The sequence below is a fragment of the Balaenoptera ricei genome, chromosome 11, assembly GCF_028023285.1.
Source record: "Balaenoptera ricei isolate mBalRic1 chromosome 11, mBalRic1.hap2, whole genome shotgun sequence".
NCBI classification, from domain to species: domain Eukaryota; kingdom Metazoa; phylum Chordata; class Mammalia; order Artiodactyla; family Balaenopteridae; genus Balaenoptera; species Balaenoptera ricei.
This window is the reverse complement of record NC_082649.1, coordinates 57608049-57635168: the sequence shown is the minus strand read 5'-3', so window position 1 is coordinate 57635168 and position 27120 is coordinate 57608049. Positions and strand designations below refer to the sequence as shown.

General features: G+C 48.0%; 1 protein-coding gene across 6 annotated transcripts in view; it reads right to left on the bottom strand.

Annotated features, from left to right (window-relative positions):
* ITGA9 (integrin subunit alpha 9) overlaps nt 1–27120 on the bottom strand; it is a 355586-nt gene that overhangs the window by 256993 nt on the left and 71473 nt on the right. For all 6 annotated transcript variants that reach the window (XR_009505770.1, XM_059939171.1, XM_059939172.1 and 3 more), the window contains exons 14-15: nt 22699–22853; nt 12327–12487 (exon numbers count right to left, since the gene is read on the bottom strand). Coding sequence is in view for 5 of the 6 variants with exons in the window: in XM_059939171.1 (XP_059795154.1) it covers nt 12327–12487; nt 22699–22853 (316 nt within the window). In the remaining variant the exon portion in view is untranslated. The remainder of the gene's footprint in view (nt 1–12326; nt 12488–22698; nt 22854–27120) is intronic.

Genomic DNA, 27120 nt, shown 5'->3' with positions numbered 1-27120 from the left:
CCTCTCGGGGTTAACGGGCCTGACAAGTGAGTCCCTGGAGGTTTGTGCTTGCGTCCGTGGGTGAGAAGCACAGACACAAGAAACGTGGGTCTCTGCAGCCCCTAGGATTTCTTCACCCACTCAATTAACCCCCCACCTCCAGGACAACCCCAGGAACCCCTAAGTGTCATCAGAAGCCAAGGAGAAGGTCTGATCAGCACGGGCTCACCAGCATTAACACCCCAGCCGAGAGCAATGATGCCATTGCTGGGTGGTGATCTCTGTGCCTCCCACAAGGCTTTCTGAAATGCTGGAAAGATTCTGCAGACCCTCCTCACCGTGCTATGGACATATGGGCCCCAGGAACTCTGGTTTAGGAAATGCAGAAGCAGGCTTCCCAGTCCAAGTATGAAAACATCCTTTATAATACTGTTTCTCAGAACCACAGGTAATAGACCGTGTCCTTTTACTACCAGTTGATGAAGGACATGCGTTCACGTACTCATATACTCAGGCCCCTGCAGCCATCCCAGCGTCCCCAAAGTGATCAGGTTTGACTCTAACCACTGTGCACACTTCCCTAATGAGCACATAAAATGTGGCTAAGATACATAGTGGATTTCAAAGACCGAGCACCAGAAAGAACGTAAATAACTCACTAATAATACCTACATTGATTACATGTGGATAATATTTTGGATATACTGGGTTCAGTGTTATTAAAATTAATCTTACTTGTTTTCACTTGTTCAACATAGCAACTAGAAAATGTACAATTCCACATGTGGCCTGCAGTCCCTTTCTATTGGACAGAGCTGCTCTAGAGTTTCCACTCTGGGACAACTCCCCTTTCTTGATAGAAGTAGAGGAGGCACCACTGCCTCAGGGCCTGGGCGCCCCTCCACCTAATCGGCTTCTTGCACCCAGGCCAGCAGGCATCCCAGAGAGCGACAGGGCTGACTTTCTACATAGGGCGACTGCTCTGTGTTGTTTTCTTAGAGATGATATAGCCTTGAACCATTTCCTGAAACTGTCTGGGTCCCTCCCTCTCTCCCTCTGAGGCAGGTCCATTGATCTGGGAAGAGCATACATGCGGCTCCACAATCACCATATGCTGGGTCTTTGGTGATAAATAAAAAGCTAAATCACAAAGGACTAAAAAGAGGCAGGGAGAACACCTGCCTGGAAATTCCAACTCAGTCCATTTACAGAAGACTCTTACGTCTGTGTTTGCATATTTTCCATTGTGCGGAGCTTAGTACTTTATAAGCAAGGTCTCGTTTTAGCCTCACACCAACACTGTGGGGTAAACATCTGGGCCCTGTCTTCGCCCTGTACTACATTTACACCCAAGGACAGAGATTGTCCAGAAAGAATTCCTTGTTTGTTTATTTTTAAACAAACGACCCCAAAATGGTTATGGGGTGTGTGTGTGTGTGTGTGTGTGTGTGTGTGTTCATAAAGTCTCATCCACCAAATTCTTTCCAGGATCAGAAAAGTTTGATTCATTACATCAGAAAAAAAAAAAATCTCTCCTTTGAAGTTCAATCCATTAACTCTACTCAGCCCTTGAAATGGACAATAAGAAATGACACTAAGAACCTAATCACATAACATTGTAAATTAAGTATACCTCAATGTAAAAAAAGTCTTCAAGTTGGAAACAAAAAAAGAGCCTAATCAGTCATTTGACAAGCATGGGGGCTGGTCCCATGAGGTGTGGCCGGGGTGACTATGCCAAGTGTCATGCGCTCCCGGCCCCAAGCAGCCAGTAATTAACAGAGGAGGCTAAAAGCAAGTGTGAGAGCATTGTGGACTGACGTGTGTCCTCCCAAAGTTCGTATGTTGAATCTCTGACCCCCATACCGCAGAATGGGACCAGGTTTGTAGAGAGGGTCATTAAGCTAAAACGGGGTCTTTGGGGTGGGCCTAATCCAATAAGACTGGAGTCCTCATAAGAAGAGGAGATTAGGACACAGACAAGTACTGAGAGAAATCAGTGGGCGGACACCAGGAGAGGGTGGCCACCTACAAACAAGCCCAGGAGAGGGGCCTCAGGAGAAACCAACCCAGCTGACCTTGAAACCCACCTTGATCTCATACTTCCAGCCTCCAGAACTGTGAGAAGTAAACGTTGTTGTTCAAACCACCTACTCTGTGGTCCTTTGTTATGACGGTCTGAGAAGACTAAGACACCAAGAAGTCACACCAGTGGGGAAAAGGCCCACAGCTGACCTGGGGGACGGGGAGGGAGGAGGGCGGGCAGAGGAGGATCAGGTGGTGGGCAGCCATTCTGCAGAAGGAGCCTTACTAAGCTGGACCTGAAGAGGAGGGAAGGTCTGCACAGGTGGAGGTGGTGGGAGGGGGCCAACAAGAGCAAAAACAAGAAGCCTGGAAGGCCTGGGGCTGCCTGACTTGCCAAGTCATGGCTTTCAGAACAGATGCCCCAACAGATCAAGACTTCCTTGGAGGCAGGGCAGGGTCCACCGTTCTCCATCTCCCCAGGGCTCAGCACGGTGTCTGGCACAGAGTGGGTGCTCCATAAATGCAGTGGCATACACAATTTCCCATCCAAACTGGAAGGCTTTGCAAGGGAAAGGGTAACTATTAATGACTGTGACTGGGACAACAGGTGCACCCCAGGACTGCCCCAGGCACACCTGGGCAGAGGTCACCATAGCAGTGACGCGTGCAGAAGTGAACTGAAAATAGTGACACATGGGGTGAGGGGCAAAGCTGAGCACTGAGACAGTGCCCCAAAGGCAGGGGTGAAACCATTCTCAAAGGCCAGCCTGGGTGTTTTCATCTTCGTTACCCTGCACCCAGCAAAGCCTGCACCCAACACATGCTGGGAGGCTGAATGCATGAACCAGACTTCAAGATCCTAAAAAAGAGGATAAATGACATTTAGTTTTTTAAATAGTTGACGCCAAAGACAGACTGGGAAGACCAAAGAGCAGGAAAGAGAACCTCCATCACCCCAGGCCCCCTGCCTGCTCTAGGCTCACTGGCCCACACCTGAGCTTTCCTCTGGCCAGAGAGCACAGGCAATGTGGACGCATGTGTGCAGGAGCAGCTGTGAGTCAAGTTCTCCAACCAACATGGGAAACCAAGCACCCATTCACCCGGAGACAGGTCTCCCAGAGCCAGGGCTTTCTCTTCCTCAGATCGCCTTTTTAATAACAACTACAGTAACCATCACTTCTGGTGGGCCACGGTGCTAAGATGACATAATTTGCTCAAGGTCGGAGAACTATTTACTGCCAGATAGGATTCAAACCCAAGACTTTGCTGCTGACCAGTTGTGAGATCTTGAGTAAATTAAATGTTTTAAGTCTCATATTCGTCAACTCTAAAATGGGGTTTTATTTTACTTATATCCATTACATATCATTATAATACATATAATTTTATGTATATAGTATTCATAATTATATTTTTTTGGGTTCTTGTAAGAACTAAATGTGCACGTAAAACACTGAGCACATAGTAAATGTTTAATAAAAGATAGCTATTATCACTGTTGTTGTTATTGCCTATAGTATTTTACTTACACAGTCCTAATGCATTTAGAAAAAGAAGCAATTTTCTGTCACCCTCTTCACACAAAACTTCTGGGATGCATATGGATAGATCTGTCCTTGGACCCACCATTATTCCAATTCTAATGTCACGAGGCCAGGTCTGTCTTGTGAGAAAACCCCAAAAGCCACCTGCAGGCAGCCGCTTGGAAGGAATGGGTTTCTTTGGTGCAGAGGCTTCCCTGGCTATCTATGAGTAAGAGAACCCTTTCTGCCGTCCACACTCACTACAACCAGCAAATTCCCCGTCCTCAAAAATAGAGATCACTCAGGAGGCTGGTGCCCCACTATAACCTGCCCGGGAAAATAATGCACATGACCAGCATTTGCTCATAAATGCAGAAAGAACCTATGCAGTCTCTAAGTTGGTTTCTCATTCTCTGTTTGCCCCAATGGATGGGGCAAAAAAATTCATAATTATTCTGCTTAATAAGAGCTTGTACTTCAAGAAGCTCCTAGCCTTTGGGGAAGAAAAAGATTTCTGACTTTTTTGCTTGGGTCATGCCCAAAACACTCCAATGAAGTTAAACAGAAATGCTGAAAAAATCGTGCTCAGTAAGCTGACTGCTGACAACACAGTCCTTCAAGCAACAGGCAGTGAGGGAACATGGAAGAAATCACAGCCCGCACCAGCCCTTCTACGAGGGGCATGCCCTCTGTTCACAAGCATCAGTGTGAGCCCCAGGGTTACACAAGGTCACAAGGAAGCCAGAGCATGATCATCAGAACCATGGTTCCACATCACCTGGAAAACTGCCAGACCATGGTCTTCATCCTTTGACTCTTTACCTGGAACTCTTGGTACCTACTTCTTCTAGCTCCTTGCTTCTCAAAGTGTGGTCCATGGACCAGCATCATTGGCATCACCGGGGAGCTCGTCAGAAATTCACTCCAGACCTGCTGCCTAAGATCTGCTTTTAACGAGGTCCCCGGGTAACTGGTGTACACATTAAAGTTGGAGGAGCCCTTGTAAACTGACTCAGCGGCTCTGACTTGCTCTGTTCCAGGTGGAGAAGGAGGATGTTGGCTGAGAGAGTTGTTCTCTTCCCACATTTAATTCTTGTTTTCTCCATACTTTCTATTTTCTTTTCACCATCTGCTTCTAATCATTTTTTTAAAAATTCCCCGAACACCTATGAAATGAGTCTTGATCCATTCTAACACAGAGGCAGCCAGGGAGAATAACAGATTTCCGGGTTAAGGAGAAGGGAAAAGGGGCCCAGTGCTCATCAGATCCCTACTAGGAAGTTGGTATTCTTCCCATTGTCATCTGAGGAAGCTCAGAGACCCAGGTGAAGCACTTGCCTGAGACCCCGTGGCTGACCACAGATCAGATCAGCCCAGCCCAGCCCTCACCACCCAAGCGGGAAGTGTATACTTCACGTGGGTCACAAATATGAGTTGAAAAGGAATCTCTCCACCCAGTACTAGCAAGAGCATCGGGGTGGGGGGGGGGCTTTACATTCTAAAAGGCAATTCTGTGATATGTCTCAAACCTTAAAATGTCCTCCCTCCTGACCCAGCAATTGTATCTCCATCTTCTATACTGCCACCTTTTACATAGTTTCAAGCCACAGAGAAGAAAATAGAAAACATCAGATGCAAGTTTGTAACACTCCTGAAATGATCAACTCAGGGTGAACCATCCAACTTTCTCAATTCTAATACCGCTCCACTCCCCCCACTGTTATGGCCTATGGAAACATGTATGTGCATGCAGATATGTGTGTGCAAGTGTGTGTGCGTGTGTGTGAATGCTCCAAAAGAACCCTGGAGAGAGAGACCATGTTCTATGGCATTCTTGAAACTCAGGTTTTAATCAATGTAAGTGCAAAATGAAACAGTCAGTTTGACTTCACCCCAGTTATTTGTTTCCACTTGGCTTGTGACATTTGATTTGTGTGACCAGTGTCCTATGAAGACTCTGTGTTCTATTGTAGCAGAAATCTGCACTGTTCAATATGGTAGCCACTAGCCACATGCGGTTGTTTACATTTAAACTTTAATTAAAATTAAAGTAAAAATTCCTCAGTGGCACTCATTACATTTCAAGTTCTCAATAGTCATATGTGGTTAGTGGCCACCATATTGGACAATGCAGATATGGCACATGTCCAACATCACAGAACATTCTACTGGAGAGCAAAGCTCTACACTGTTGGGGTTTGTAGTGTCCAGATGAAACTGACATTTCCCAACCTCCCTTAAAATATGGATGGTCAATGAGTTGTTAGTAGAAGTCATTGGAGACTCTTTAAAAGGGCCTCAGATCAGATGGCAAGAGCATTTCGCCCTTCCCCCTTCTTCCTGCATGGAAAGAAGACACAGTGGTTGGAACTCAGCAGCCATCTTGGGACCAAGAGGAAAGGTACTCCTGGTGCTGGGTACCCACGGTCCCCTTTCCTTCCCTTCTCTCTCTCTCTTTCACTACCTTGGTGATCTCATCAAATCTCATGGCTTTAAACACTATCTTCTCATGACTCCCAAATGTATACTTATAACCCAGACCACTACTCAAACTGCAGACTCATATATACACATCTCCACTTCACCATCTAATAGGCCCCTCAAACTCAGTGTGTCTAAAACTGAACTCCAGATCTTCCTCTTAAAGCCTGGTCTACCTGCAAACTTTTTGTTGAGCTTTAATAAAAGTATTCAGTCATATAACCACCAGCGCAATCTTGCTAGAATATTTTCATCACCCCCAAAACTTCCCTCATGACTCTTTGCAGCCAATCATGGACGCCACCACCCAACCCCACCCCTGGCCTCTGGAAACCTCTGATCTGCTTTCTGTCTTTTGAGCTGGTCTTTTCCATAGAATCATAGTAGCAGCCTTTTGAGTCTGGCTTTCTTCACTTAGCATAATGCTTTAGAGATTCACCCACGTTATTGTGCATATCTGCAGTTCATTCTTTGTTATTGCTGAGTAGTATTCCATTGCACAACCTTTCCAAAATCTGCTTACCTATTCTGCTATTGGGCATTTTAAAAGGAAAAAGGAAGCTGCACAGCAGTGAGCCACAGCATGCTGCTGTTTGTGTAAAACACAGCTTTGTGTATTCATCGACAAGCTCTTGGAAGACACACAAGAAACTGGAACCACAGATGCCTTTGGGAGAGAAATGGGGTGCTGAGAGATGTTCTTTCTTTCTATAACTTTTAGTACAGTTTTAAAAAAATATTTAACTATGTGCATATATTACCAATTTTTAAAAAATGTTTTAAGATGACCTCCTACATCTAAGGTCTGTATCCCCTTTTGTATCCAAACCTTACAACTTTTTTTTTTGGCTATTTATTTGATTTATCAGGATGATTAAGAGATTTTATCAAGAGATTTAGCATTTTACTTTCGAGATAAAGAAGAAAACTTTGCCGTTTTCCTTTCTTCTCTTCCTCACACAGAGGTCTTCTTTACTCCAACTTAATCTTCCTTCCTTAACTGTTTCTTAAACAAGAAAATAAAAGCCTCCAGCACCTCTGAAAATTGGCATTCGATGGATCCAAACACTTTGCAAACTCACAGTCTATCATGTGACTGAAGCTGGCCCTAAGGCATTTTTTCGGATGTGAAAATGGAAAAAAAACCTACAACATCTGGGCAGAGCCCACGGCGTAACCTCCGAGACCGCCCGGTGGCCAGTGTGCTGCCCTCCCTTTGCCAGGCCAGGCCCTGCAGTAGCTTAAGGTTCCAATTCCCTTGAAGAATCCTCCAGCAACATAAGAGAACAGCCTCCTGAACATCTGCAGCTACTCAGAGAAGCCAACGGTGCTTTTATATACCCTCGTCTAGTGTGGAGTAGGTTTTTTTTTTTTCCTTTTTACATTAATCCTGTCGTTGGCTCCCTTGACAATGTCTGACACGTGATTTCGCTCACCAGAGGTTTTCCGGAGGCCTCTGCAGGGGATCGTGGATCCTCACAGTTGGGAGTGAGGCAGCTGACCCCGTGCTCAGCCTCGCCTGGGCTTCTGCACTGTCCCTGTATAGGCTCAAAGCTGTCGCCCGCTTTCCCCACTCCTGAAGAGGCTCTCGCTTGGCCGTCAGACATAAGCACCTGACCTCACAAAGGGCTGGCTCTCTCAAGGGGCTGTGCAGGACTTGAAGATGGAGCACAGTTACCATCCAGGTAAATACAGAGACCAGAAAACGATGGAGTGATGAGGGAACACGGCCATGCATCCAAAACCCTCCCTCCACGCCATGACCTCCCAGCCGGAGGTCCAAGAGTGGTTAGAGGTCCCTGATCAGACGCTCCTGGTGACCCCACACTCCAGCCAACCCAATGAGTCACTTCAGCGCAGTTGGGTCTTGCAAGCATTTGTTTCATGCCTATCATTCTGAAAGCGGGAGTCAGGCAGCATGGAACAAGCTCTGAGCAGGCAGGAAGCTGATGGCAGCCTCCCCAGGGCCAAGGACATCGGCTGGCTGAGGATGTTTAAGACCTGGTGACTGACTGAGCCTTGAAACACAGATAACCCTTCAGCAGGCAAGAGGGGGAAGGCACAGCCAATCAAAGCAGAATGTGTCCAGGCCCTAGGGCTTTCCAGACGGGGTTCATGGCATGGATTCCCACGGCACGTGGGCAGGGTTCTATAAAAGGATCCATACAGTTGGACAGTTACTCCGCAGTCAATAACCATTTAGTCCTTCTGATTGCATCAGAGAAAAAGTTCAGTGTGGTGCCAGCATGTCTTTAATACTTCCCCAGCACTCTGTAACTTCCCCTTCTAACACACAGGAAGAGCGGGCTGCTTCTTCAGGGACTTCAGCAAAAAATGAAGCCCAGTTAGAATTCAACAACACTGTTGTGTCTTCAGTGTATTTTTGTTTACAGTTACTTTCTCTTTTGGCAGGCGATAATTGGTGTTCCACTTACACGAGTGTACAAAGTTTCTGCTTTAAATTATTTTCAGGCAAAAGGACGATTGAAAGAAAAAAATAGGAAATAAAATACCGCAGATGGTGCCCGTTTGAGACCAAAAAATGCAAAAACCATGCAGGTGGTACGTGGTTGCACAAGGATATGACAAAACCTGGGCCTCTGGTAACTCAAGTGCCAGAGGTGCTGGGTGAGCACAAGAACTAAGACTGGGAAGCACGAGGGACACGTTCCAGGAGTAAAGGGGTCAGTCCACCTTGACAAGAGCCCAGGGCACATGCGATGTGATGCAGAAATGCGGCTGGACAGGTAAACTGAGGCCAAGTTGTGGAGAGCCCTGAGGCTGAGGGGAGGTGTGTGGGCTTTCACCTGTGACCGTGGGGACCCACAGAGGTTTCTAGGCCGCTTCACTAGTAGAAGGGGGCCCATCCCCCAAACTGGGGCTTGTGTACTCTGAGGGAGAGAGGCCAAGGAAGCAGCGAAAACTGCCTCAGCTCTGCTGACCAAGTGAGGCCTTGAGAGTGGACCCACACCCCCAGGAGGATGCAGTGTATCACAAAATTAGGTACACCTTGGAGGCCCCACCAGGGCTGTGAAAGGAACAAGATGGGACAACACAGCCAGCCTGGAAGGCAGGTGTCAGCCAGAGCAGTCTTCTATGATAGAGATACTTACCACCATATATGGAATGAAAACTTCAGGGGAAAAGGAAGAAGGCAAAAAAAGATTGGAATGGGCTTAAAGAAAAAAAGGAAAAAAATACCTAAAGATAGCCTAAACAAAACACACCCAGCGCCTAGCGCCTGCCTCCCTGCCTGCATGCCATATGGCGTGTGATAAGCGAGAACGCTTTTCTCTCTCTTCCTTCACTGTCTATAAGGCCCAGCGCCAGCCCCATCGAGAAGGCTGCGCTGTGCTCTCACGCCCTGCCGCCCTGAGGAGCAGCTCCCAGCCCCCAGCCCCACTCCAGGAGGTGGCCAGGCTGCCACTCCAGGCCCGCAGCATTGCCGTCTGCCTCGGCCACACAAGGGCCACTGCCTTCACAGCTGTTTTCCCACAACTGGAGAAACCACAGGCCAGGCCAGCTGGGCCACATCGCGAACAGCCAGCCGGCCCATTAGCATTCACCTTCACTGGCTCCCTCTGCCAGTCCCCAGGGTCCTCTGCTATGACACAGACAATGCCTGGTAGAAAAAAACTTCCCACACAACTATAAATTATCATCCACCTTGAGCGTCTCCTGAACCATAAAGGCATCAGAGGCTTGTGACTTCCTGATGGATCCCACCACCCCGGTCTCCTTGCATGAGAAAATGGCCAAGCAGTAACTATATCCAAATTCTTCTAGGTCCAAGAAGCCCTGCTGAAGCCCTGCTCTCTTGCTCCTCCGTAAAATGACCCAAATAATCCCATAACGGTGTGTGCTTGCTCTCTGCTTCTGAGCCCTGCCTTCATCCTCCAAATTCTTCTGACCCCCATCCAATGTCTCTCCTTGTCAGCAGTGTTTTGATTGATGGGAGAAGTGCCGCTTCTGGGATGGAAGGATATCGGTCAGGGTGACCCTTCCAACTGGATGCCCAGCTAAATGTGAATTTCAGATAAACGACAAATAAATTTTTTAAAAATTCTTTTAGGATAAGTAAATGCACTATTTAGGACATACTTATACTAAAAAGGAAATTGATTTGTTGTTTACCTGAAAATTCAGCTTTAACTGGAAATCTAATACTTTTATTTGCTAAGTCTGGCAACCCTAGATATTAGGACATTGCAGGACCAACAGCCTGGGGCAGCTCTGCTCTTCCCCAGTTAATCCTCAGAAGCCACCACAGAAACAGCCCTGCCTCCGGCCTGCACCTCATTGTCGCTGTTTTCTGAGTGTATTTTGCAAAGCCCTGCAGGCTCTGTGTGGCCCTATCTCACAGCCAAGACCCCTGGTAGCTACATGGGAAGGGGTAACCTCTCAGTCAAAGCAAGAAGTCGCAAGAGCCCAGAAAGAAAGTATTTGTGGAAGAGACCAGCATAAAGAAACCCAAGGGAAGGGCTTTCCTAGTGGCACAGTGGTTAAGAATCCGCCTGCCAATGCAGGGGACATGGGTTCAAGCCCTCGTCCAGGAAGATCCCACATGCCGCGGAGCAACTAAGCCCGTGCGCCACAACTACTGAGTCTGCACTCTAGAGCTCAAGAGCCACAACTACTGAGCCCTCATGCTACAACTACTGAAGCCCGTGCTCCTAGAGCCCGTGCTCTGCAACAAGAGAAGCCGCCACAATGAGAAGCCCACGCACTGCAACGAAGAGTAGCCCCCGCTCGCCGCAACCAGAGAAAGCCCGCGTGCAGTAACAAAGACACAACACAGCCAAAATTAAAATAAATTAATTTTTTAAAAAAAGAGAAAAGAAACCCAAGGGAGGACGCTCCACCTCCAGGAAGTGTGGAGACGCCAAGTGCAGGCACTTGAAAGCCTGGCAGTGTTTGACATGACGGCCTCATACCCCCAAGGGTGCTCACGAGCCAACATCACCTAAGACCCAGAGAGGTGGGTGGCTTGTTGGCTTAACAGGAGCACGAATTGCTTTATAAATGGCTTTCACTGCCGAGGCCTGAGGGCAGCTGGTCTGGGCAGGCCCCTGCATGCATCCTGGCAGAAGACAGAGCCCAGCCCCACTGAAAAGCATCGCAGGGGCACGGACTCAGGCTCTGGGCCAAAGTGCCATGGATGTGTGGGGCATTTCTCTATCTACAACCTAGAAGCATGCAGAAACAGCTGTTATTCTCCTGCTCTGGCACTAACAACACAATAATAGAAGGACACTTCATCTCCAATCCGCAGTCTATTTTTGCTCTCATCCAAAAAGCCACTGGTTATTAATAATGGTTGAACTACATGTAATCATTTTTGTAAGTCAAGAATGTTAGAATATTGGCAATTACGTATGGTCCAACCGAATAATAATGCTGAGTGCCTGCTGTGTGGCAGACTCCATGCAAGGTCCTTTAAGTATATCCATCATGTAATGTTTAATTCTACAACCACCTTTTAAGGTAACTATTTTAGAGATGCGGAAACTAAGACACAGAGAAGTCAAAATTCTCATCCAACTGGACACAAACCGGGTCTGTGTGACTCCAAAACCCACATTCATCTTACCCATCATGTGGCTTGGGTCATGGGGGTCCTTCCACCTCCTTTGCTGTCTCTGCCTGGGGGTAGTGGCTGGTTGTTCCTGCAGCAGTGGGCACCAGACTCCCAACCTGACAGGACCTGCCTACACAGGGGCCTCTCTGTAACTAATTGAAGCCTGGCCTCCTGAATTAGCAGCAAAGTGTATTTAACAAATAATTTCAGTAGAAGAAAAACATTTTGAAAGTTTATTTAATTGAGGGGGAAAGGGACCATAAAATGCACTCCTAAAATAAACAGGAAGTAATCAAGGGAGAACAATCAAACCAGTCGTAAAACACCTTAACCTTGACTATGAGCTAATATGTAGTGAATCACCGAGAAAGGAAGGTATCAGGCACAGTGTGATCCAGCACCACTGCTGACTCAGAGGCATGTGCTTCTGTGTCTCTCCTCTGAGAAGACTACTGAGCCTCACAGAGGGGAGAGGACAAAAAACATCCCAAAAGAACAAGGCAAGGCCAGAGAGCACTGCTGGTCTCCTGGCCCACCATCACCCCCCTCAGAAGCTAAGACCAGCACAGTAAGATCAATAAAGAGCTGCCCAACTCCAACTTTAAAAGAAGAAACGAATGTTCTCCTCCTTGTAAAATAAAATTTTGAAAGTCAGAGCATACGTAATGCACAATAAAAGTTTCCACCAGTTCCAAATGGACATCTGTAGAGATCAAAGTTTGAGGATAAAAAGAACTGACCTTCACATGGGCCACGTAATGATGACACGTCGCCTCCAAATGGACCAGCTGCAGCTTCTCTGAGACCTGACCCACGGACTCTCCCAGCAACACAAAGTAGACCCTGGGCAACTGGCTCTTTTCTTTTTTGGCCATATCAGCCGTCAGAACGTAATTCAGGCCTGCCAATGAATAAGGTCAAAACATCAGTGAGGATAGACACAGTGACAAGGCCCCCTCCAGACCCCCTCAGAGGATCACAAGCACCCTTCAGACAATACCTAGCCCCCTGCTGCACAGAGGACTGATGGCAGGCAGCCCCGATCAATACCATCTCAGAGAGAAACATACAGCCAGGCACCCCCAGAATCCAGAGACACCGGGACAGCCCTGTCTTCCTGGGGATGCTCTGGGCATCACACTTCACAGCTCCCCACAATTTAAACCTCACGAGTTATCATCTGAGCCACCAATATACACATCAATGGTTAGCTGTACCCAACACAGTTAGTGTCCTGAAAGGCAGGACAATTACAAGGAATATTACAAGAAGCTGCTGAAACCACCAAGGCTGCGTGGAATACTGACTCCCATAAAGAAATAGGACATACGCCCCACACGAGGGAGGAATCACCCAATAATTCTGACTCGTTGCACAGCTGTTGCGTCGGGCTCTATAACTGCTACATCTACTGGACCGTAGCCATCCGTGGTCCACTGAGCTGGGCACTGTGCAGGCATGGGAGACACATCAAAGAACAACGAGGGCAAACCCCTGCCCTCATGGAGATTTCACTCAGGGAAACACAGGGGCGGCTAAAGCTGACTTCATTCCCAGGCCGCCATACAGTGACCAGTTTTATGGTGCCTATCGGTTCAACAAAACCATGACCACTGTGGGGTCTGTACTGGGGTGCATCCCCAAAAAGGAAACCTCATCACCTTGTGCCTCAAGGTGTAATGCCAGATGGCAGAACCTACTGTGACACAATGTGGGACTTTAAAAAATGGTCACAATAGAGAACACACATTGGATAAATAAACCCAAAGGGTTTCGCCTCCATTATTTCAGAGTCTGTCAGTAAGTATGGGACAATGTGTTTTATTAGGTAAATATGGCTTTGGTATTAACAGACCCATTTCATTGCTCTTCTGTCCCACAGAACCCTGTTTCAGAGGTCAGCCCCTCCATAACACTTTTTTACGTAACACTATCTCTTAGTTGCTTTGTGGATTCAGGGGAACGTGGTATTTTTAAAGTGAGAGAAAAGGAGCTTCTGTCCCTAAAATGACCAGATGAGACTGCTGAGCAGTGGGAAAGCGGATGACCCAGCCCCTGCCCTGGCTCCACACACCAGCCTCCTAGAAGCTGGGCTCTTGCACCAAAAAAAAATCAGCCTAATGCCTCCTGGCATTTAAGTATGTGAAGCTGGGGCCATGGGGATGGCTCTGGCTTTTAATAACATCAAAGGGATCAGCCACTAGGGGAGGTACGAAGGAGGAAAGTGACCTGGATTGGCATTCTGTAGCTGCCACAGGGTATATTTTTGATGCATTTAATGGTTTTCCTAGGCCTCTGCCATCTCAGGGACCTTGCCAGGCCAAGCTGGCAGATTCCTGGTCAGCAAGGGCAGGTTTGCCCCAGCTTGTTTATTTCAGCAAACAGCTGATTTCCAAGGCAAGGCTAGATCACCAGGAAGTACCTGCAACCTGGATGATCCGAGGAGATATTTTTAGGAAGAGAAGAAACCACACGGGAAAGTACTTCGACAGAGAAAACACGGGAACCTGTACAAGATTTACATACCTGCTCTGATGGCGACAGTGCAGGAAATGGGGTAGTCTCGTAGAATGTCAAACCTTTTGGGCGAGCCTAGGGACCATCTAGATCAAGACCCTCATTTTTCAGATGAGGAACTGATGGCGCAAGAGGGAACAAGACTTGCTGCAGGCCAGAGAGCGGAATCTGGAACTCTGCTCATCTCCAGTGTTGGGCTATTCCTACCATACTGGTTCTTGGTGCATTTTTTATATTATCAGACAAAAAACTCACATTCTTGGAATGCACAGACAGCAGAATCAAATGAGTATAGAGATCTGGAGCTGAACTTTGGCTAATTTACTTTCTCCTAATCACAATTTCCCTAAGCAACAGCCAAACAATAAGAAAGAATATGTACAACATAAATGAAGTGAGTTTCCAAGTTCCATTTAGCAGGATCAGGACTGGAGATGGGTGTTGCTGGAAGATGAGCCAGAACACCCTGGTACGGTAACCAATGTGGTGGCAGCGGCTGCTGAGTGGGGTCCCCGCTACAGCCCCCCACCTGGCCGTCCTCCCAGGTGAAAGAGCTACGGCCGCCCTCCCCTGGGTGGGCATGAAGGGTGACCAAGGAGAGAACAGAGGGTTTGAACCATCTCGTCAGCAATGAATGGCTGAGCCCAGAGAAAGCCTGGGTGGAAATGAACACAGGAAGACAGAGCAGATAGCATCAGGGCCCCACCCACATCCTCTTGGCTTTTACCATTTCCCTGCTGTCCAGCCCAACTTCCAACTGCCGGCACCTGCATTCCCTTTCCCAAGGGCTTTGGTGGGCATGGCACCCACCCATGGGCATGGCAGGCCAGGAGCGCCAAGGACTAAAGCCCCTGGGGCAGCCCTCAGGAAAGCATGACCCCAGCTCCCTGGTCCTTTGGGTGGGGTAACCGTGAGGTGTGTTCCACACTGGCTCCCAGACTTCCCCAGCAGGATTCTGCTCCCGCCACCCTGTTACAGTGGTAACTTGTTCAATAACACACCTTCTATCCAGCTGCTGTGATGGTTTCTAGTCAACTTGACTAAGCCACGGTATCCAGATATTTGGTCAAACACCCATCAGGAAGCTACGATGAAGGTATTTTTTAGATGGGATTGACATTTAAATCAGCAGACTTTGAATAAAGCAGATTACCCTCCAGAATGCAGGTGGGCCTCGCCCCATCAGTTGAGGGCCTTAAAACAAAAAGACCAAGGTTCCCCCAAAAAAGAAGGAGTGCTGCTTCCAGACTGCCTCTGAGCTATAATATCCATATACACACACCCGCTTGGTTCTGTTTCTCTGGTGAACCCTGACTAATATAGCTGCCTTCCCTTCCTATCTCATGGTCCTGCTTTCCTACTGGTGTTTCCTGGGATCCCCTCCCGAATCAACAATGTGCACTCAAATCCTTGACACAGGCTCTACTTCTGCAAGAATCTGCATTAAAATGGGGCAAGTCCAGAAAACAGAATGAATTTGACCCTCCATATGTGCCAGGAACTGTGCAGATACTTTACAAACAAACATCAAGCTTAGTTCTCCAAAACCCCATCTCACTGCAGAATTGTTGGCCCAACAGATTCTTCTTGCAACTCAAGGGAGGGGAGAAACAGCTGAGTTACTAATGCCAAGCTGAGGACCACAACTGCTGCTCTGCTATGGGCAGAGGGTACACATGCCAACACGCTCACCTACCAGATATTTCTAAAACAAGAAAGCGTACAATCAGACAGACCAAATTACCCAATTCACCAAGTGCAATCATTTTGGAAACATTTCCCCTTTTGAACTGCCTACTCAGTGCTTCTCCTTGATTTAAAATTTATTTTGGCATTTTAAATTACACAAAAAGAAGTCAGCACCTTAGCAAAATCTCTCTTCTAGAACAAAACCAGAGACCCAAGATGGGAAACCCAGCCTGAGTGAGGAGGTAGCTGCCGGAGTGGCAAGAAGTGTGGACCACCCTAAATCCCTGAGCTCGCTGCTAACAGTTTTGATCAGCCCCCACCCCAAGTGTGTCTAAAAGGGAGCCCCGCCTAAGAAGCAGAGGAGATGCCAGAGAAGCAGCCTGACAGCCCCTTGGCTCGGCGGCCCACCCCATGGGAGCGTGGGAGCAACAGGCTGGTGGAGTTGCTAGCGGCCGCCCCCAGCCCAGTCAGCTGGGGCCGGGGAGGTGCTGGTTCTGATTAGGGCCTGCTCCAACAGCGCACTTCACATCCTCAGCTCTCCTTCTGGCAGCTTGTGTCCCTGCCATGTTGAATGATGTCATCTTGATGGAAAAGCTGATCAGCCCAGAGTCATGCTTCCAGCCTCCTCCTTTCCCTGCCCCCCAGCTGGTTCCCCAGGGCCCCCCACACCGGCCCGGGCCAGCATCGAGCCAGCTGTCTTGCATCAGCACGGCTCTGGTCGCTCCCAGAGAGTTTTGATTCACTCCCATTCTCCATCAGAACATGATTTCAGCTGTGAAATTCTACCAATAAATCCTCCTTCGACCTACTCTGAGCTTCCCTCGGAGTTTTCCAGGAGAGGGGAAAAAAGGCTATTTCCACTTACCTAACTTTTCTCGCCCTCCCCCAAAGGAATGAGGTGGTAATTAGAATAGGTTCCCCCTCCCCCCTCATAGAACATGGATTTGCCTCATTATCCCATCTCCATGCTTCTCGAGAGACCAGAAGGAGCTCAGGGAATGTTCTCTGTGTGCAAATGCTCTCTGGAGTAGAAACGCACCCCTAGGACCAGAGGAAGGGTCTGGGGAAAGCTTGCTGGTGTCAGACTTATTTCTGCCACTGGCTTGCATGACCTTGGTGCCATTTCTCAGGACCTGGGCTCTACTGCTTGTCCAGGGGTAGGGCAGGCCCCCTGTTCACTCACAGCTTCGCCAGGCTATACGAGCGCCACGGCAACATGAGGGAGCTGGGTCACAGCACAGAACACAACCACTTAGGGCTCAGCCCTGCCTGGTTTCTATTTAGTGGTCCGGGGAGAGTCCAGAATCGCCAGCTTGAGTCTCAGCCTCCAACGACTGACAAGTGCATTTAGGTTTCAGCCTGACCGGCAAGTAGGTACAGGCCCAGCCCGCGGGTAAGGGGCAGAGGCCTCTCAGGCGTGGCTTTCACCTGCCTTGCTTACGGCAGCCAGGAGGCTCCCAGGAGCCACACGCTGCTCCCCAGGCCAAGAATGAAGATTAATAAGACTTGAGATGAGCCGAACTCTTGTTTTAAATGGCTTGATGAAATCCGTTATAAATGTGTTCCGGGGGCTGAGTTGGGCACGGTGTCTGCACACCAGGACGGAGCACAGGGCTGGCCACACACGCTCCATGGGGGCAAGGACCTTGCCTGGCCTGTTCCATGCTCTGTGCCCAACACTGGGCACAGAGTCTGGCACCTTTCAGAACCTAATAACTATCTGCTGATTGAATGAGCCAAAGTCCCTCGGCTGGGACTCTGCAAACCTCACTTCTGCCTTGCCAGTGGCTCTCTGTGAGGCCCTGCAGAGATGGAGAGCTTGAGGGAGGCTGCAAGGCTGGAGGAGGGGAAGGGGCTTCCCATGAGCTTAACCCAGCGACATTTTTCCATGGCGGCCACCTCCAACAGCAGTTAATTCTCATTTCATTTTTCCCCCACACCTCAGAGCCAGCCTCACTGCACCCCGCTGAGGTACCAGCAGCACCAGCCAGTGTCCCCTCCTCTGAGGTTTAGATGCCAGGTCCTCAAGGTCGCTTCTCCAAGCTTCTAGGTTCTGATGACCCCAAGGAAGTGGTCCACCACATGTATAACCTTTTCCCTTTGTTCCCCTTGACCAGAGGTTCTCAAACCTAAGCCAGCTGCAGGCTTGTTAAAACACATTTTGCGGGCTTCCCTGGTGGTGCAGTGGTTAAGAATCTGCCTGCTAATGCAGGGGACACAGGTTCGAGCCCTGGTCCGGGAAGATCCCACACGCCACAGAGCAACAAAGCCCGTGAGCCACAACTACTGAGCCTGTGCTCTAGAGCCCGCGAGCCACAACCGCTGAAGCCTGCGCGCCTAGAGCCTGTGCTCCACAACAAGAGAAGCCACCGCAATGAGAAACCTGTGCACCGCAACAAAGAGTAGCCCCTGCTCGCCACAACTAGAGAAAGCCCGCACGCAGCAACAAAGACCAAACTCAGCCAATAAATAAATAAATAAATTTATATATATATATATATATATATATATATATATATATATATATATATATATATATATATATATATATATAAATTCCTTTAAAACACGTTTTGCTGGACCCCACCCTCAGAGTTTCCGAATCAGGCAGAATTCACATGTCTAACAAGATTCCATGTACTGCTGTGGCGGCCGGTCTGGGAACCACCTTTGAGATCCCTGGTGCAGACCTAGAAGTGGTGGCTGCTTCCTGCAGTTACTTCCGGGTCCTCCATGACCTGCTTAACTGATTCCAAACGTTAAACGCTCTCTGTTAAAATAACTGGTGTGGTTTCCGTCTTCCTGAATGGACCCTGCCAAGCTGTCACTGGCGCCAAGGCAGAGTCACCCCTGTAAAGAACCTCTGTAGTTCCCACGGCATTGCCAGAAGCCACAGCAGCCCCTCTAGTGGCCTGGGTCATCAGCTGGCCCTGAATGTTCTGTGACCAAGTGGGAGCTTTGGTTTTTTCATTACCAACGCAGAAAATGAAGAGGCAAAAGGAGTCCCTTCTCTGTGTGTATGCTTCAGCCCCATCAGATACCAAGGGAGAGAAAAAACCAAAGAGATGACTATAACGTCAACCGCTTATGGCCCCCCAAGACATCCCCAGGGTGGTCCCGCAGCTGAAGATGCCAGCAGATATATGCCACTTCTGACGACTGTTCAGAAGTACCTAGCACACAACCGGCGCCTCTTTATTGCACTGCCCAGGCTGTCTTGCCCAAATTCAGCCGTTCTGCTGACAGACTCAGCTCTGGATATGCAGACACTGAGAGGTGCCTGGAACATACCCACTTGTCAAGCACGCCATGCCAAAACCACCACTAACATGCTCTTGTGCAGCTGCCAGCAGTGAGAGCGAGGAAGGCTCGTAACTGGAGTTCCAGCCCTGGAACTCTCTCCCAACGCAGAGGCCTGAGTGATGACACTGAGCTGGCCAGCACTGGCTGCTGGGCCTGGAGGAGAGAGGAGGATGTCTGTGTGCTGAAGGTGCTCCCATCCTTACTGCATATGGAAACGGGGGACCTGATCTTCCCAGTGGTACAGAACCAAGGGGCTGCTTCTATGCTGCACTCCGCCCACATCTGGATCCACCCGGCTACTTTGCCTCCACCTGATTCCTCATCACACCATCATGACTTCCCATCATTCCCTCCTCAAACTCTCTGTGTTCCCCTGCCAGCTTATTTTGCAGCAGATTTCTACATTTCTCCCTTTACTGCGAAGACTGAGATATAGCTCATTTCCCTGAATGGCAGGGGAAGGGACAGAAAATGCCAGGGATAGAAAATTTCCTGCTTTGCCCTATGAATACCCAAAGTCCCCAGTTATCCTCTTCAGGCCTGAATCTTAAATAAATGTGGGCAAACATCCCCTTAGACTGTCAAGGGATGTCTAATTTCATCAATGAACCCATGTGGCAGATGTAGGGTAAGGAAGTAACCTGCACTGGGGCAGGTGCTCCTGCTCAAAATTCCACACCCTAAGGTGGACATTAGCCAGGTTGCTGCCCATGAAGGCAATACTGGATGTCATCCGACAGCCTGTCTCTTCCATCATACCCCAGCACTGAAGGGCCATTGCTAGCCTGGACCTTAATTATAATTCTGCCTGGAGGTCAATGAAAGGGGCCCCAATGACTGGGGTCAAGGAAAGAGTCCCCGATGACCAGGGTCAATGAAAGGGGCCCCGGTGACTGGGGTTCCAGAAGGATCCACTTGTGGGGGCAGCATGAGGAGAAACCCACATCTCCTCCTGGCTCAGCCTCTGAACCTACAAATCAGAGTTTGCTCTCCCACTGATCTCATATGCTCTGAAATCACTCTTGTTCAAAACTTGCATCTTTGGGCTTCCCTGGTGGCGCAGTGGTTGAGAATCTGCCTGCCAGTGTAGGGGACATGGGTTCGAGCCCTGGTCTGGGTAGATCCCACATGCCACGGAGCAACTGGGCCCGTGAGCCACAATTACTGAGCCTGCACGTCTGGAGCCTGTGCTCCACAACAAGAGAGGCCGCGATAGTGAGAGGCCCGCGCACCACGATGAAGAGTGGCCCCTGCTTGCCACAACTAGACAAAGCCCTTGCACAGAAACGAAGACCCAACACAGCCATAAATAAATTAATTAATTAATTAATAAAAAATAAAAAAAAAACTTGCATCTTGGTTTCTTCTCCTCTATTCCTGCTCTACCAACTTACCTCCATTTTCACCACCACAGTGAGGTAGTTAATGAGTCTGAAAACTGTGTATGCAGCTTCAGGATCAAAACAGAAACTCCTTCTAATTCCCATTAAAAACTCCGTGAGGGGGGCTTCCCTGGTGGCGCAGTGGTTGAGAATCTGCCTGCCGATGCAGGGTACACGGGTTCGGGCCCTGGTCTGGGAAGATCCTACATTGCCGCGGAGCGGCTGGGCCCGTGAGCCACAACTACTGAGCCTGCGCGTCTGGAGCTTGTGCTCCGCAACAAAAGAGGCCGCGATAATGAGAGGCCCGCGCACCGCGATGAAGAGTGGCCCCCACTTGCCGCAACTGGAGAAAGCCCTCGCACAGAAACGAAGACCCAACACAGCCATAAATAAATAAATAAATAAATAAAAATAAATTAAAAAAAAAAAAAAAAAAAAAACTCCGTGAGGACATGGCTGGCCCATGCAGGCGAACGGTAAATATTTGTCAAATGAACACACACATGAACTATTAATTGCTTGCTTTTCTTAGAGTTGTAGAGTAGTTCTGCTTATTTTTAAACACAACAGAAGTAATCTTCAACTCAACAATTCTTTTAAAATGTTTTTTAATGGAGTTCAACTACATCACAAGTTGGTATTGATAAAGGACACACCATCTAATTAGGCAGAGGATATATGAGTCCCAAGACCATCAGAACATTTTTTTCCTAGAGAATGTGGTGCCTTAAACAATTAGGGAGGTGGTGGGAAATCATTTCTGGAAAGCAATAGTTTGGAAAGCAGTAGTATCATCAGACCAGAATTCAACTCTTGGCTTCACCGAGACCTGTATGATCCGGACCAAGTATCTTTTTCTCACTGGGTTGCACACAAAAAGTTTGTTAGTCTTCTCTCACTAACCAAGTCCCAAGTTCACAGTAAATTTATATTCAGTTTTGAAATTTCTAAGTTCTTTTTTAAAAATCCATATAAAAAGCACAAGGTTTCATTGTTGAGCTTATTCAATCCACCTGAAGGTCAAGAGAAATGCCAATGAAACAGCCTAGAAGGATTAGCATATTGTTAAATAAGGTAGAGCATTCAAGGTGCAGCGGAGAAATGGAATAGTGTGTGCACGTGAACTCTGCATGTCTGGGCGCCCACACACATGCGCTCCAGAGCAGAGCTTCTCAAACTTAAATGTACCAGCATCTTGTGGGGATCTTGCTAAATGCAGTTTCTGGTTCAGAGGTTCAGATCAGGGCTCCGATTCTGCATTTCTAACAAGCTCCCAGGAGATGCTGATACTGCTGGTCCAAGGACTACACAGTGAGTAGGGAGGGTAGACACTCATGACACAAAAATTGTCTAAGAAATTCAATGAGTCCATGTCCTTAATGGTGGTGGTGTTTATTGTTTTGTTTTTTTTTTTCATTTTCCTGGAACTCTACTTTCTATTATTCAATCAGTCTTTCAAGTTAAAACAAAAGACCTCTTAATCTGCACAGCTGCTCCAGATTCATTTCCTTCAGGTGACCACACACTTTGAATTCTAATCCACACTGATCCTGTCTTATTCCAGGGCTTGGCCCAGTCTCTGGGGCTGGGCCAGCAAGTCGCCCTCTCCCAGTCAGAGAAACGGCAGGGACAGCTGCCACTGGCCAGGGTTCGCCTGCCCCTTCTCCAACATCTGAAGCTAACAAAGCAGCTTCCCCACCTTTTGGAAGCCTGAGCCTTTGTAAAACTCAGCAATCCTAATCCCACCACCCCTCCTCGGTCTCTGATTCCACAGTAAAGAACACAAGCCCCTGACATCTGACTGGTGTTGCAAGCTCAAGGGAGAGCCTCCAAAGTCCCACCACTTCTTTTTTCTAACTGCATGGAATGTTCCAGAAGGGCCAGGCTATTCACTGCATTTCCACAAGCCCCACCACCTATCCCACCCGTGGCCCAGTGAGGTTTCAGTCTGGTCCATGGACATTTGGAGAAAGGATGCTTAGAGTCAAATATTATTTGTCTGAGAGCTAGAGGTTGCAATGAATTAGAAAAACAATGGTAAGAAAAGAAGAGGGGGAACCTCAGGGGGAAAGGGCATCTAGCCTGTGGACCTACTGCCTACAAAACCAGCTGGGATGCACAGCGGGAGGGAACCCCAGAAACATCCCCTGGCTGCCCATGACCCCACATGCCCACTCCAGCTAAGATGGCTATGCTGAGCCCTGACTCGGTGGCTCTTTACCTATTTCTCCCGGAACGTGCTTGCCGTGGAAGCTAAAGCAGGCGGTGACGTTCAGGCAGTTCACAGGCTGCTGGCCATCGTGACACTGGGGCGCCGTGATGTTGATGGAGGTGGGGAGGAAGATGGAGACATCCACTGTGATGACGGGTCTCGCCCTACAGGTCAAGAGGAAGGTGACTTAGTCACGGTGAAGAGCAGCACTCAGAACCAAATGAGAACTAAACCAACAGAACAAATCCCAGGGCTTCAGCCCAGCCTCTAATTAAAGTGTGAAATAGCCCAAGAGAGAACGGCCAGGGTGCTCTGCAAATCCTTTTCTCCGGTTTCTCAGCTTATTTCCCAATAAATGAATGGTTATCTTCCCAATAATGAAGGCAAGTTAGTTGTTAACAAAACACATCTATCTGCTTGAAGCCGTAAATGAACCACCAGATGTTGAGAGATTATTTAAAATTTCACCAGTTAAGTTCTGATTTCCATTATATTAGGAAGATAGGAATAGATTTAAGAGGCGTCCCTATAGGGGACGCCGTGACTCAAGAAATAGATACACAAGCAGGAATTCCCCAAAGCATTTACTGCCATTACAAGCATGAACTGCAAAGTCCCATCCAGTGGGTCAAACCTACTCTCTTCATTTACTCCCATCAATTCATTAAGTATTTTTCTAAAAGACCTTGATGAATGGAGTCCCAGCTGGTAACAGCAAAGCACTTTAGAGCTGAAGAAATCAACCTGCCTGGTGGTGGGACCAAGTGAAACCCAATAAACAACCACACTCCTCTCACCGACAGGGATCACCCCCCAGGGCCTGATGGATGGACTCCATCCATCATTGCTGGCCTTCTGGGGACTCCCCAGGGGCGCCCCAACAGAAGCGGAGAGTGAATCACACCATTCTGCTCTTGTTGCAAACATCTGCTGAGGGACCGTTCTCCTAAGCTATGGCTTAACCTTCTCCCCTCCAGGCCTCACAAAAAGACCCTTTTACCTCCAAGGAGCCTCGGCCTTCACGCCACTGGGGTGACATAACAAGATTAAGGGGCATTAGCAGCTTGAGAACAATGACCTCACTTGTGTTCAGTGATCCCACAAAGAGCATCCAGGGGGACAAGACAGATGGGAACCAGGACCAACACCAACTCTGAGAAAAGAAAGCGTTAAGGAAAACCTCAGAGAAAAAAGGAAGCGAGGAGCTGCATGGCCCAGATGGGGTTAGGGGATTTCACTATTGCCAGCACTGCCTTGAGACATGGGTCAAGAGAGGAACAGCTGTGACAGGTAGAAAGGAACTGCAGGATCCCAGAGCAGATACAGCTGTAGGTCTAATGGAAGTCAGACAACAGCGCTGCCTGGAAGAAATCCAATATCCGGTTTTCCAACTTCCTTCTGGGTTCATCCTTAGAAAATGCTCGAGTGTTCCTTAGCACCCCGGGCACTTGGATGTCTTCCTTCTCTGTGTTCCCGGCACTGTGTTCACACCTCACCTCACCTACTAACTAAGGTCACTGTCCATTTCCAAACCCACCCCACCCGCCCTGTAGGCCCTCCGAGGGGGGTGGGAATCCTGGTGAGTTCATCCTGATATTCCCAGGAGAGTAAGTGTTCAAAAACGCTTGTTATATGAACTTACTTACAAAACAGAAATAGAATCACAGATGTAGAAAACAAACTTACGGTTACCAGGGGGGAAAGGGTGGGAGGGATAAATTGGGAGATTGGGATTGACATATACACACTACTACATATAAAATAGATAACTAATAAGGACCTACTGTCTAGCACAGGGAACTCTACTCAATACTCTGTAATGGCCTATATGGGAAAAGAATCTTAAAAAGAGTGGATATATGTATATGTATAACTGATTCACTTTGCTGTACACCTGAAACTAACACAACACTGTAAATCAACTATACTCCAATAAAAATAAAAAAACAAACAAAAACCTTGTTAAATGGGTGAAACCTCCTCTCAGGCCAAGGGATTGAAAACCACAGGAGGAGCCAAAGTTTCACAAAACAGGGCGTCCACCCTGTGAGAGCCCCAGCTGCCCATGTGTCCTGCCAGTCACTGCACAGAAGCAGCCCAGGCCCTCCTATCACCCCAGGGCCCCCTCGTGGGGAGGACGCCTCCTCTCCTGGCAGAGCCTGGCAGGGGACGGCGAGGTGAGCAGGAAGCAGAAGTGAGTGGTACAGACAAAAGGACCTCCATGAGCCATTGTTAAAAAGAAAAAAAAAAAAACAACAATCCTTTGAAATGACAGACCAGGACCTTCACAAGCACATCTCCAACATCCATCAGATCAGTTCCCTCAAGCCTTTTTGTTTCAACTCCAAGTATTGTTTTTGGACCAGGAAAAGCCCAGAAATCTTTCATAAGCCTCTCTGATCACTTCCTTTGATCTTCAATGGCATTAACACCAGGCGCCTATCACCCTAACACCAGGCCTGCCCTCTTGAGCTAATCCCAGAGAACAAACTTCCTGAGGGCAGAGCTTGGCCAACCCACACCCCTGGGGGGCGGGAGACTGGGTTTCACAGTCTGAGATGAAAGCAAAGGGGCACCCAAAGACAGCACCACAAATGTGCTTGAGACTTTAAAGAAGCTGGTGGCTGGAATACTTTTTTTTTAATTGAAATATAGTTGATTTACAATGTTGTGTGAGTTTCAGGTGTATAGCAAAGGGATTCAGTTACACATATACATATATCTATTCTTTTTCAGATTCTTTTCCCTTATAGATTATTATATGATATTGAGTCTAGTTCCCTGTGCTATACAGTAGGACCTTGTTGTTTATCTATTTTACATATAGTAGTGTGTATATGTGAATCCCAAACTCCTAATTTATCCCTCCCCCCACCTTTCCCCTTTGGTAACCAGAAATTTGTTTTCTATGTCTGTGATTCTATCTCTGTTATGTAAATAAGTTCATTTGTATCATTATTTTAGATTCCACCTATAAGTGAGATATGGTATTTGTCTTTCTCTGCCTGGCTTACTTCACTTAGTATGATCATCTCTAGGTTTATCCGTGTTGCTGCAAATGGCATTATTTCATTCTTTCTCATAGCTGAGTAATATTCCATTGTGGTGTATATATATATATATATATATATATATATATATATATATATATATATATATATATATATATATACCACATCTTCTTTTTCCATGGAATACTTCTTTCTGATGCTTCTCGGAGAGTTCAAATTCTGATATTTGATTTGATCCTGATATTTAACTTCCAGGTAAATAATAAAACCAGTCAGAATACTTTCTGACGTGGTGTTGCTCCAGTGACCCTGGCCTTCTGTGGGGTCGTGTTGCTTGCAGGGCAGAGATGGGGGGGGGACACATAATGAGCCCGCACCCTGGTGAAGGTGTTAGACCACTAACTGGGATATCCCCAACGCCATCCATTACTCCAGGGAGCTACTTCATGTCTCAACAGGTCAATGCACAGAGCAGAATGAATGAGGGAATGGGTTACGGTGAGCTCAGCACCCCTATGCACCCCTGCAGTGGCTGTCACGGCCTTCCGTGGATCTCCCCGTCCAAGACGGTGCTCCTGGCCCTGCTCCTAAAGCCTCCCCTGCCCGGCAGTGCTTCCAGGCGTTTTCTTCGATGGACTCTACATCTGGCCCCGTTAGAGTTCACCTCATCCGATTCAACCCTCCATCCCAGGCTGGGGTCTGTGGTCTCCCATCCATGTGTAACTGCCTCGCTTTATGTTTACACCCATGTGTGAGCAAACCCCTGGGGAGGGCTGTCCCTCACATCAGAGGACAGAAGGAGACAAGCCCCTCTGGGTTAGAGCTCACAGCTACAAGCTTATAAAATACAAGAATGATGAAAAAGCAGAACCTATGAGATGTGCCTTTTGTGCCAGAAGCTCCCAGTTTGGAGAGGGCCTGGTTTCCACTAAGAGAAGTGGGGGAACATGTTTTATTCCAGGGGAATCCTGAGAAGCCAGGGCACGCTGCTCAGAAGAGTGAGGAGAGGGAAAATGACTTCGTGAGGCCACCAGCCAGAGCCCTGGCTTCACAAGTCCAACCGCAACCATCTGGAGCTATGAAAGCTGTTCCACCTGAAAAATTACCAACCCAGAAGAAGGGGTGATAAAGTAGAAATCCAGTCCCGTGGGGAGTAATTAAAGGACTCATCTTACTGAAGTCACCACCCGAGGGACACAGCCACCACCTTCAAATACTGAAGGGCTGTTATATGGAAGATAGGGGACCAAGAAGCAGACTTTGAGGCAGGCAAATTAAACCCAACTGATGTCAGAATTGCTAACATTTATTGAGCACTTAAACCAGGCACTGTTCTAGCTCACTGAGCTCTCATAAGAACTTATGATACCCAGTGAGGTAAGTACTATTATTGCCTTTTTAACAGATGACAATCCTGAAG